General features: G+C 39.1%; 1 protein-coding gene across 2 annotated transcripts; it reads right to left on the bottom strand.

Annotated features, from left to right (window-relative positions):
* Positions 1–3,716: 3,716 nt before the first annotated feature.
* LOC141388201 (ficolin-1-like) lies at positions 3,717–11,235 on the bottom strand. Of its 2 annotated transcripts, XR_012408757.1 has the most exons (5): positions 11,090–11,235; positions 6,813–7,339; positions 6,569–6,734; positions 6,348–6,445; positions 3,717–3,913 (listed from the first exon to the last, which is right to left on the bottom strand). XR_012408757.1 is itself a non-coding variant. In XM_073958226.1 (3 exons), the coding sequence occupies exons 2-3, from the start codon at positions 7,052–7,054 to the stop codon at positions 6,584–6,586; spliced, it is 393 nt and encodes a 130-aa protein (XP_073814327.1). In that variant the 5' UTR covers positions 7,055–7,339; positions 11,090–11,235; the 3' UTR covers positions 6,467–6,583. The 2 variants fall into 2 exon arrangements, 1 of the variants encoding a protein (XP_073814327.1); XM_073958226.1 differs by lacking the exons at positions 3,717–3,913; positions 6,348–6,445 and having other exon boundaries at positions 6,467–6,734.
* Positions 11,236–12,720: the final 1,485 nt, after the last annotated feature.

Below are 12,720 nucleotides of genomic sequence, written 5' to 3'. Positions count from 1 at the left end.
ATCTTAATTCCAAATTTCAGGATTACAGCTCTACCCGTCCACCTAAATTTAAATTGTACCAAATTTAGTACCATTTAGTACTTTCCGTACTCATAAATACGAATTTCCAAAACTTCCTCAATCCTACACTCCAACAGTAATCTTAATTCGAATTTTTAGGATTCCAACTCTATCCGTTCACCCAAATTTAAATTGTACCAAATTTAGTACATTTAGTACTTTCCGTACCATCAGTAATCTTAATTCCAAATTTCAGCACTCCAGCCCTATTAGTTCACCCAAATCCAAATTGCGTACTATTTAGTACTTTTCGTACCCCCTAAGTACGAATTTCTAAAACTTGCTCAATCCTACACCCCAATAGTAATCTTAAATCAAAATTTCAGGATTCCAGATTTAGTACCATTTAGTACTTTCCGTACCCATAAGTACGAATTTCCAACACTAAATTAATCCTACACTCCAAAAGAATTTAATTCCAAATTTCACGATTCCAGCTCTATCCGTTCACCCAAATCCAATTTGTACCAAATTTAGTACCGTTTACTACTTTTCGTACCCATAAATAAGAATTTCCAAAACTACCTCAATCCTTCACTCCATCTTACTTACTTACTTAGCTGGCCCATTACAGAACATTTGTTCTATAGGCCGAACTAAGAAAAGATCTCCAATTCTCTCTATTTGTTGCTTCGCTTTCTGGAATACCGCGCCTTTTCATCTCATCATCCACTTGTTTGCGCCATCTATTCCTTGGCCTGCCAATTCTGCGTGCACCGCCAAGCGGTCCGTGTTTATACACCTTTTTAGCGGGGTCATCATCGCTCATTCTTATGATATGGCCTAGCCAACTCAATCGCTGCATCTCGATACGTTTAACAATATTGATGTCGTTGTATAGCAGATACAGCTCGTGGTTCATGCGACGTCGATATTCACCGTCAACGCAGATTGGTCCGTAGATCTTTCGAAGAATTTTTCTCTCAAACACACCAAGCACTGCCATGTCTGCTTGCGCAAGTACCCAGGCTTCGGAGCCATACATCAGCACGGGTAGTATCAGTGTTTTGTAGAGCGTTATTTTTGTTTGACGAGATGTGGCTTTGTTTTTAAACTGCTTACTTAAACCAAAGTAGCATCTGTTGGCCAATATAATTCTTCTTTTTATTTCACAACTGATGTCGTTTGTTGTGTTTACGGAGGTGCCGAGGTAGACGAAGTCTTTTACTACCTCAATATTATAGGAACCAACTTCCACAGTCGGTCCGAGCTCAATGGACGCATTGCGCGTCGACACCATCAACTTGGTCTTCTCACCGTTTACCGCCAGACCCACTTTAGCAGATTCTCCTTCGACCTTCATAAAGGTATCAGTTACTTCTTTTACTGATCGGCCTATGATGTCTATATCATCAGCATAAGCAAGTAACATGTGACTATTGGTGTAGATTGTGCCACTTCTTTTGACGTTTGCCTCTCGTATAACCTTTTCCAGCAGGATGTTAAAGAGATCACACGAAAAGCTGTCTCCTTGTCTGAAACCTCTTTTGGTACCAAACTCTTCGGAGAGGTTCTTTCCTATTTTAACTGAGGACCTCGTGTCAGTTAAAGTCATTCTGCAAAGCCGGATGAGCTTTGCGGGGATACCAAATTCAGACATGACTTGGAATACCTTTGAACGCAGCGGGCTGTCGAAGGCTGCTTTATAATCGACAAAAAGGTGGTAGGTGTCGATCTGCATCTCTTGGGTCTTCTCCAGGATTTGCCGCAGGGTAAATATCTGGTCAATGGTGGACTTGCCAGGTCTAAAGCCGCATTGGTATGGTCCAATTATCTCGTTGACCATAGGCTTTAGTCGTTCGCACAATATCCCTGACACGATCTTGTAGGCAATAGGGAGTAGACTTATGCCCCTACAGTTAGAGCATACAGTCTTATCTCCCAGGTTCCAATCGTGGGGTACTCGTTCTTCCTGCCAAATGGTGCTAATTAGCTGATGAATACACCTTATCAGCGTGCCGCCTCCGGTTTTGAACAGCTCGGCTGGTAAGCCATCGGCTCCTGCTGCCTTATTATTCTTCAGCCGATTTATTGCTGTTTTTACCTCATCTTAGCTGGGCGGTATACATTCAATACCATCTTCTGGGATTGGGACTGTGGTATCTTCGTCGTCTTCGCTGCTATTGGATACCAACAGTTTCGAAAAATGTTCTTTCCATATCCTGAGTTTCAGTTACCAAATTACCGTGCTGGTCTCTACAGGAGGATGTGCCTGTACCAAAGCCATCAGTTTGATGCTTGACTCTTTGGTAGAATTTTCGGACTTCATTCTGGCTCCTGTACATCTCGATTTTTTCACTCTCCCGCTTTTCCATCTCTCTCTTTTTCCTGCGGAAAAGACGTTTCTCCTCTCTCCTTTTCTCCCTGTATCTCCCCCGTGGGCTACGCGTTGCTACGGATTGTAAAGTAGCCCTATATGCCGCATTTTTCTCTTCGGTGGCAGCACGACACTCCTGATCATACCATGGATTCCTTGGTGGAGGTCTCTGGTATCCAAGTATGGATTTTGCGGCTATCTTCATGGAGTGGGCAATGATTTGCCACTGCGCTGATATGTTATCGGGATGAGGAGTGCTTTGATTAAGCAATTGGTCTAGTTGAGTGGTATATGCTGTGGCTATCTGTTGCGATTGCAGCTTACCGATGTCTAACTTTCGTGATGTGTCTGTTCGTACTTTGTTTGCTACGTTTAAGCGGGTGCGTACCTTTGCTGCAACAAGGTAGTGGTCCGAATCCAACACGCTGGATGAATGTTGATGCTCTTTGATCTGGAGACAGCCAGGTGCCCTTATGAATATCGAGATGCTTAAAATTGGTACTGCTAACTAATATGTTTTTTGCAGCTGCAAAGTATATCAGCCTCATACCATTGTCAGATATTTCACTGTGGAGACTGAATTTCCCGACTGTTGGGCCAAAGATATTTTCCCTTCCAATTTTGGCATTAAAATCGCCTAGTATAATTTTAATGTCATGGGCAGGGCAACTGTCATATGTTTCTTCTAAGCGCTCATAAAATATATCTTTGGTCTGTTCGTCCTTTTCTTCAGTGGTAGCATGAGCGCAAATAAAGCTGATGTTGAAGAATTTAGCTTTTATTCGAAATGCAGCAAGTCTTTCATTCACTGGAGTGAAGCTGAATACCAGATGTTTTAGTCTCCGACTAACTACAAATCCGCAACCAAACTCATGCTTTACGTCATGGCAGCTATAATACAGTGCGTCACCTTTAGGTGTTGTTGTGACGCCTTTCCCAATCCATCGTATTTCCTGCATGGCAGTAATATCGGCCTTGTTCTTTTCAAGTACAACTGTCAATGCGTAAACTGCACCTTCTCTATAAAGAGTGCGAACATTCCAGGTGCAGATTCGCAGATCCTTAAAACGTTTCCGGGGTTCGTCAACTTTAGAGGGGTTTGTTTTTCTTTTGTTTATTCATAGTAGGCCCAAACTCAAGTTTTTTAAAGGCAGTTCCCCAGGTGACACCACGGGGAGGTCAGTGTCCACTTGAGATAAAAGATGGACCAAGATAAATCCTGGGCTTTGCCATGTTAAAGCCGGTCAGGACCGTTCCTTAGAATCTTCCATCCCCTACGTCACCCATATAATAAAAACACATAAAATAAACACATATTTAATTTTATTTCTATCTACGTCTTATCTTCCTCTGAACATAATCCCGTAACTAAGGGAGATACCGAATCTGTGGAAAGAGGTACGGGTGGCCTATACTTCTAAGGCTGAGTCTCATTTGGTCCTAAAAATGTAGTCCATTTAATGCCGGTGCCAAGTTTATCATTTGCTGTTATGCCCGTCTGATAATAGAAACCACTCAGGTTCCATAGGTCACTCGCTGAAAATAAAGAAGAATAGAAAAACAAAAAAAACAAGTAAAAAAGCATTAAGTTCGGCCGGGCCGAACTTTTCATACCCTCCACCATAAAATATTCATTCCTGTCCCCATCTTTAAGTGAGTACGTTAAAATGTCAGATAATTTGCATAAAATGCTTCATTCGGGAGGCCCTTTTTTATGGTGCCTATATCTAACTGTTGACAATTTTTGGTGGGCTAGAAATTGGGAGGTACTGTTATATAGCGGTTATAATAAAACATGGGCCTATGTTGACAGTTTTTGATGGGAGCCTTTAATGTCAAATAACTCCTAATTCGGTTAAAAAATTTAGGTAGAATCCTCAAAATATCGAAAATCGGTACAGAACGGTACATTAACAGCTAGTTCGGAGGTATCTGGGCTATACGAAAATATGAACTTAAATTAACAATTTTTGCTGCATAATTTTTGTTGACTTTTAAATTTCAAATTACAGAAAGTTCGTCCAAAAAATAAAGCTAAGGTACGGAAAATCGGGAGGTTTGTTTTGGGGCTATACAAAAACGTGGACCTACGTTCGGTTAAACATTTTAAGTAAAATCCTCAAAGTACCGAAAATAGGGAAGTATCGTTATATTGGGGCTATGTTGAAAATTGTTGATGCAGATGTGTGGTGACCACTACAACCTTCAAATGTCAAATTACAGTTAGTTCTGTTAAAAATTGTAGCTAAAATTGCCAAATTACTGAAAATTGGGAGGTACCGTTACATGGGAGCTATATCCGAACATGGACCTATGTTGACAATTTTTGATGGAGAGGTGTTGTGACCACAAAGAACTTCAAATGTCAAATTACTGCTAGTTTGGTTTAATATTGTAGCTAAAATCATCAAATTACTGAAAATCGGGAGGTACCGTTATATGGGGGCTTTCTTGACAATTTTTGGTGGAGAGGTGTGGTGACAACTAAGAATTTCAAATTTCAAATGTTCAAATTACAGATGTTGGTAAAATTCTCAAAATACCTGAAATCGGGCGGTAACGTTATATGGGGGCTATTCCAAAACATGGACCTATGTCCACTAGTTATATAAATTTATTGACATTTAAGAACCCTAAATGTCAATTGATAGCTAAATCGGTCTGAAAATGTAGATAAAAACGTCAAAATGCCATAAATCGGGGGTACCGTTATATGGGGGCTATACCAAAACTTGGACCTAGGTCCACAACTTTTGTTATATAAGTTTAGTTACACTTAAGAACCCTAAATGTCAAATTATAGCTATATCGGTCTAAAAATGTAGCTAAAAACGTCAAAATACCGTAAATCGGGGGGTACCGTTATATGGGGGCTATACCAAAACGTGGACCTATGTCCACAAGTTTTGTCACATGAGTTTATTGACATTTAAGAACTTCAAATTTCACATTATAGCTAAATCGGTCTGAAAATGTAGCTAAACCCGTCAAAATACCGTAAATCGGGGGGTACCGTTATATGGGGGCTATACCAATACGTGGACCTATGTCCACAACTTTTGTTATATAAGTTTATTGACTTTAAAGAACCCCAAATGTCAAATTATAGCTACATCGGTCTGAAAATGTAGCTAAAAACTTCAAAATACCGCAAAATCGGGGGGTACCGTTATATGGGGGCTATACCAATACGTGGACCTATGTCCACAACTTTTGTTATATAAGTTTATTGACTTTTAAGAACCCCAAATGTCAAATTATAGCTACATCGGTCTGAAAATGTAGCTAAAAACGTCAAAATACCGCAAAATCGGGGGGTACCGTTATATGGGGGCTATACCAAAACGTGGACCTATGTCCACAACTTTTGTTATATAAATTTATTGATACTTAAGAACCGTAAATTTCAAATTATGGCTAAATCGGTCTGAAAATGTAGCTAAAAACGTCAAAATACCGCAAATCGGGGGGTACCGTTATATGGGGGCTATACCAAAACGTGGACCTATGTCCACAAGTTTTGTTATATATGTTTGTTGACACTTAAGAACCCTAAATGTCTAATTATAGCCAAATCGGTCTGAAAATGTAGCTAAAAACGTCAAAATACCGTAAATCGGGGGGTACCGTTATATGGGGGCTATACCAAAACGTGGACCGATATAGCCCATCATCGAACTTGACCTGCCTGCAATCAAAAGACGCATTTTCCCAAAATTTCAGCGTCATATCTCTATTTTTGTGGATGCTAGAGTGATTACCACAGACGGACGGACGGACGGACGGACGTGCTCAGATCGACTTAGAATTTTACCCTGATCAAGAATATATATACTTTATAGGGTCGCAAATGAGTATTTCAATGCGTTACAAACGGAAAAACAAACTTAATATACCCTCCATACTATGGTGGAGGGTATAAAAAGATTATGAAAATTAATGATTAACATTTGCTTCCAACTAAACTTACCTTAAATCAAAGTCCATATGCCATCAATCGCCCACAAATGAAGAGGCACAATCGTATGCTGAAAATGCTTGATTGAAACCCACAAAAGTCTTTTAAATCTAAAAAATTTACAAACACAATTTCTTGACTGCTGTAACAAATTCAGTTTTGGTATATTTTATTTATTACGAAATAATTTTTGTTTATTATTTGTTTATTATATAAAAGAAATATGTACATACATAATTATGCTGTTCCTATTTACGTCGTATCTTCATTGCGACGTACTTAAGGGACTTATTAATTCCATTAAAGGTCCTCCATGTAATGCCGGTGCCAAGTTCATCATTTGGTACTGCACCCGTCTTGTAATAAAAGCCATTCAAATTGCTATAGTCCCACTGGGCACTGCAAACGAACAAGAAAATAAAAACAAAAACAATTTAATACAAGTATTCATTCGCCTTTGCTTCAAAGTGAACTTACTTCGGATCACATGTGAAATGCCACCAACCGCCAGGAAATAAAGAGGCACATTTTTCAGAAGGATTTTTATCATTATCCTGATCGTACGTAGAAAATTGTTCATCATTATGCTGTCCTGTCAGTGAATGTCCACCATTTGACCCTAAATAATCCCTCACTCGTAAACGATATTTATCACTTTCCGCCTCCACATAAAAAGATTTATAATGGCTATATCCCCATTTATTATTAAAATCTTGCATTTCTATTTTAAGTTCAGTGGATCCTCGTGGATGGGTTAGAGCATGAATTTTTTCCAGTCCCAACCAAAATTCGCCATTCAAATCGCCAAACCATTTCTGTAATCTTCCCAATCGCGTTCGAAGGACACTCTGCCGTCAATTCTTCTTTGTATAACTGTCCAATCGTCATCACAGGCAACCCAAAATGACGTTTCACCAAAGAGCTTATTTCTTATACGACATTGTTTGCCATCGCAAGTTGTGGCATTTGAATTGGCACAAGAGTCGGGTAGTTGTAGGTTGGAACTGTAAATAGATAAGAAGAACCAGTAAAAATTAGTAAATATGGCTAATAAGAAGCTGAAGCTCTGATGAGTTTGATTAATAAATGAGAAACCAAACTATTGCAAAATAAAGCAAGGTAGAAAGGCCTTAAGTACGACCGAGCCAAAACTTTTTATACCCTCCACCACATAACTAACTAAAATGGAATAATTTGTTAGAGTTGTATGGAAGTAAAATGGAACAATTAGTTTCCTAATATTAAAACATCGATCTATAACTACACATTTTTGGCGGAAAGTTTTTAGACTCAAAGAAGACTAAATACCATATTTCCTATATTTCGGTAAGAGAATGTGGCTAAAAATTAAAAAAAATACCACAAATCAATAAGTATGGGGATATAGGAAGACGAGGACCTATACTAATAATACTCTTCTGGAATATTTTATAAACCTCTGGAAGACTAAATAACGAGTTTCAGTCATTTCTGTGGGATATTGACGTCACAACCTTCAACATTATATGGGGGCTATATCTAAACGTGGACCTATACCGACGAATTTTAGTCGAAAATGGGGACAACGTGAATTTTAGTCGAGAATGTGAACACCAACGAAGACTAAATACCAAATTTCAACCATTTCGGTGGAATATTGAGGCCACAACGTTCAATCCGAAAGTCGGGAGGTACCGTTCTATGGGGGCTATCTGAAAGCGTGGACCTATTCCGACACATTTAAGGGGTAAAGTTGAATACCCTCAACGAAGTCTAAATACCAAATTTCAGCCACTTCGGAGGAATATTGAGTCCTTAACCTCCAAAATATCGAAAATCGGGAGCTACTGTACTATGGGGGCTATGTCAAGGCGAGGACCTATACCGACAAATTTAAAAGGGAAGATTGTGTACCACCAACGAAGTCTAAATACCAAATTTCAGCTATTTCGGAGAAATATTTAGGCCACAACCTTCACAATACCGAAAATCGGGAGGTACCGTTCTACGGGAGCTACATGAAGGTGTGGACCTATACCGACAAATTTAGAGAGGGAAGTTTTATATCCCCAACAAAGGTTATATACCAAATTTGAGCCATTTCGGTGGAATATTGAGGCCTCAACTTTTAAAATACCGAAAATCGGGTGGTACCGTTCTATGGGGGCTATATGAAAGCGTGGACCTATACCGACAAATTTAAAAGGGAAGATTGACTACCCTCAAAGAAGTCTAAATACCAAATTTCAGCCACTTCGGAGGAATATTGAGGCCACAACCTTCAAAATACCGAAAATCGGGAGCTACCGCTCTATGGGGGCTATGTGAAGGCGAGAACCTATACAGACAAATTTAAAGAGGGAAGTTTTATACCCCCAACAGAGGTTATATACCAAATTTCAACCATTTCGGTGGAATATTGAGGCCTTAACTTTCAAAATACCGAAAATCGGGTGGTACCGTTCTATGGGGCTTTATGAAAGCGTGGACCTATACCGACAAATTTAAAAGGGAAGATTCCTACCACCAACGAAGTCTAAATACCAAATTTCAGCTATTTCGGAGCAATATTTAGGGAGCTACATGAAGGTGTGGACCTATACCGACAAATTTAGAGAGGGAAGTTGTATACCCCCAACAAAGTTTATATACCAAATTTCAGCAATTTCAGTGGAATATTGAGGCCTTAACGCTCAAAATACCGAAAATCGGGAGGTGCCGTTCTATGGGGGCTATATATAGGCGTAGACCGATACCAGCAAAATTCTGGGGGAAAGTTTTACACCTCCAACAAAGTCCAAGTACCAAATTTCAGGCATTTCGGTGTGATAATGAAGCTAAAACCTTCAAAATACCGAAAATCAGGAGGTACCGTTCTACGGGAGCCACATGAAGGTGTGGACCTATACCGACAAATTTAGAGAGGGAAATTGTATATCCCCAACAAAGGATATATACCAAATTGCAGGCATTTCGGTGGAATATTGAGTCCTTAACCTTCAAAATACCGAAAATCGGGAGCTACCGTACTACTACCACGAAGTCTAAATTATTTCAACTATTTCGGAGCAATATTTAGGCCACAACCTTCTTAATACCGAAAATCGGGAGGTACCGTTCTATGGGAGCTACACGAAGGTGTGGACCTATACCGAAAAATTTAGAGAGGGAAGTTTTATACCCCCAACAAAGGTTATATACCAAATTTTAGAAATTTCGGAATAATGAACCAAAAACCTTCAAAATACCGAAAATCCGGAGGTACCGTTCTATGGGGGCTATATGAAGGCGTGGACCGATACCGACAAAACTCTGGGGGAAAGTTTAATACCTCCAACGAAGTTTAAGTACCAAATTTCAGGCAGGGACCTATACCGACAAATTTAGAGAGGGAAGTTTTATACCCCCAACAAAGGTTATATTTTGAAGGTTTACAAACGGAATGACAAATTTAATTATACCCTCCATATTATGGTGGAGGGTATAAAAATGTGTGCAAAAAGGTGGTACCTATATCAAGGTGTGGACCTATGTTGACAATTTTTGGTGGAAGTGTTTTGTGGGCGTAGTTTGACATTTAAAAATTACTTGAAGTTCTGCCAAACAATGTAACTGAAATGCTCAAATTACCGAAAATCGGGAGTTACCGTTATAGGGTGGCTATACCAAAACATGTACCTATGTTTACAATTTTTGGTTGGGAAGTTTCGTGACTGCGAAAGATAACCTCAAAATTTCAAATTTCGGGTAGTTAAGTAAACAAATTTTACCAAAACCCTCAAAATAACGAATATCGGGGAGTACCGTTTTATGGGGCCTATACCCAAAACAGGGAACTTTTGGTTGACTACTTTTGGTGAGGAAGTGTTGTGACCAATAGGAGCATCAAATGTCAAATTACAGAAATGTCGATCAAGAAATACAGCTAAAATTCTCAAAATACCTAAAATGGGGAGGTACGCGTAAATGGAAATATATTGAAAATTTTTAGTGAGAACGTTGTGTGAATATTGGCGTTTTCAAGTGAAAAATTACAGCTAGTTCCGTCAAACAATATAGCTAAACCCCTTAAAATACCGAACATCGGGAGGTATTATTAAATGGGGGCTATATTAAAACATGGATCTATGTCAAATTACAGCTATTTCGGTTAGAAATTTTAGCTAAAATCCCAAAAATACCAAAAATCGGGGTGTACTATTATATGGGGGGGCTTTATCAAACCATGAATATATGTTAAAAATTTTTGGTGTAGCAATTTCGTGACCATTGAGAATCTCAAATGTCAAATTACCGTTAGTTCGGTTAAAAATTGGTATGGGGGCTATACCAAAATATGGGCCAATGTTCATAATTTTTGATATATACGTTTTTTGGTAACTAGGAACTCTAACTGTCAAAATATATTAATTCTAATGTATGCAAAAACTTCAAAATACCTGAAATCCGCCGCTACCGTTATAGGAGGGCTAAACCAAAACGTGGACAGATATTGCCCATCAGCGAATTTGACCTGCCTGCAAACAAAAGACGCATTCTGCGTCCTTTCTCCATTTTTGTGGATGCTAGAGTGATTACAACAGACGTACGGACATGCACAGTTCGACCAAGAATTTTACCCCGATCAAGAATATATACTTTATAGGGTCGCAAATGCCTTACAACCGGAAAACAAAATTAATATACCCTCCATACTATGGTGGAGGATAGAGAAACAGGAAATTGTTCGTAAATTTTTTTTGGAAGTTTAATTATTTAGAATATCAGGTACTTACCATTTTCGTAGGGACCCATTATATAGTTTACACTCTCTCGGTTCACCTGTTTAGAAATGCGAAAGTCATAAAAATATTAACCTTAAAATGGAATTAAAGGAGGATATTTGAAACTGTAAAAGATTACCAAAGTATTGAAATACTCTTTACCCTATGGCAATAGCTTGGGGTAGCTGTACAGTTCAGAAATTTGAATTTTTTATAAAATCATAGATCTAAGGATCAGCAAGCTGGTTTTGAAAAAAAAAACTCTTTTTTTATATGCCAAATGCGTCTTTATACCCTCCACCATACTTTGGAGGGTATAATTAAATTTGTCATTCCTTTTGTAACACATCGAAATATTCATCGGAGACCCTATAAAGTATATATATTCTTGTTCACGGTAAATTCTAAATCGATCTAATCATGTCCGTTTGTCCGTCCGTCTGTTGAAATCAAGATACAGCTTGCAATTTTTAAGATAGAGCCTTTGTAATTTGGTATAGAAGTTCCTATTACTCCTAAGATGTTTGGCATTGCAAATGGGCTATATCGGTCCACGTTTTGATATAGACCCCATAGAACGGTACCACCCGATTTTCGGCATTTTGAAGGTTTTAGCTTCATTGTCGCACCGAAATGACTGAAATTTGATAATTACACTTCGTTGGGGGTATAAAACTATCCCCTAGAATTTTGTCGGTATCGGTCCACGCCTTCATACAGCCCCCATAGAACGGTACCCTCCCGATTTTCGGTATTTTGAAGGTTTTAGCTTCATTATCGCACCGAAATGCCTGAAATTTGGTATATAACCATTGTTGGGGGTATAAAACTTCCCTCTATAAATTTGTTAGTATAGGTCCACGCCTTCATGTATCTCCCGATTTTCGGTATTGTGAAGGTTGTGGCCTAAATAGTGCTCCGAAATAGCTGAAATTTGGTGTTTAGACTTCGTTGGGGTACTCAATTTTCCCCTTAAAATTTGTCGGCATAGGTCCACGCCTAAATATAGCCATAGAACGGTACCACCAGATTTTCGGTATTTTGAAGGTTTCAGCTTCATTATCGCACCGAAATGCCTGAAATGTGGTACTTAGACTTCGTTGGAGGTATACAACTTTCCCCCAGAATTTTGTCGGTATCGGTCTACGCCTTCAGATAGCCCCCATAGAACGGTACCTCCCGATTTTCGGTATTTTGAACGTTAAGGCCTCAATATTTCACCGAAATGGCTGAAATTTGGTATATAACCTTTGTTGGAGGTATAAAACTTCCCTCTCTAAATTTGTCAGTATAGGTCCACGCCTTCATGTATCTCCCGATTTTCGGTATTGTGAAGGTTGTGGCCTAAATATTGCTTCGACATAGCTGAAATTTGGTATTTAGACTTAGTTGGGGGTACTCATTTTTCCCTTAAAATTTGTCGGTATCGGTCCACGCTTTCATATAGCCCCCATAGAACTATACCCCCGATTTTCGGTATTTCGAAGGTTTTAGCTTCATTATCGCACCGAAATGCCTGAAATTTGGTACTTAGACTTCGTTGGGGGTATAAAACTTTCCCCCTGAGTTTTGTCGGTATCGGTCCACGCCTTCGTATAGCCCCCTCCAGATTTTCGGTATTTTGAACGTTAAGGCCTCAATAT

This window comes from Musca autumnalis, unplaced genomic scaffold (genome assembly GCF_047663935.1).
Source record: "Musca autumnalis isolate F117 unplaced genomic scaffold, ASM4766393v1 scaffold_74, whole genome shotgun sequence".
NCBI lineage: Eukaryota > Metazoa > Arthropoda > Insecta > Diptera > Muscidae > Musca > Musca autumnalis.
This window is presented reverse-complemented; position numbering and strand designations above follow the sequence as displayed.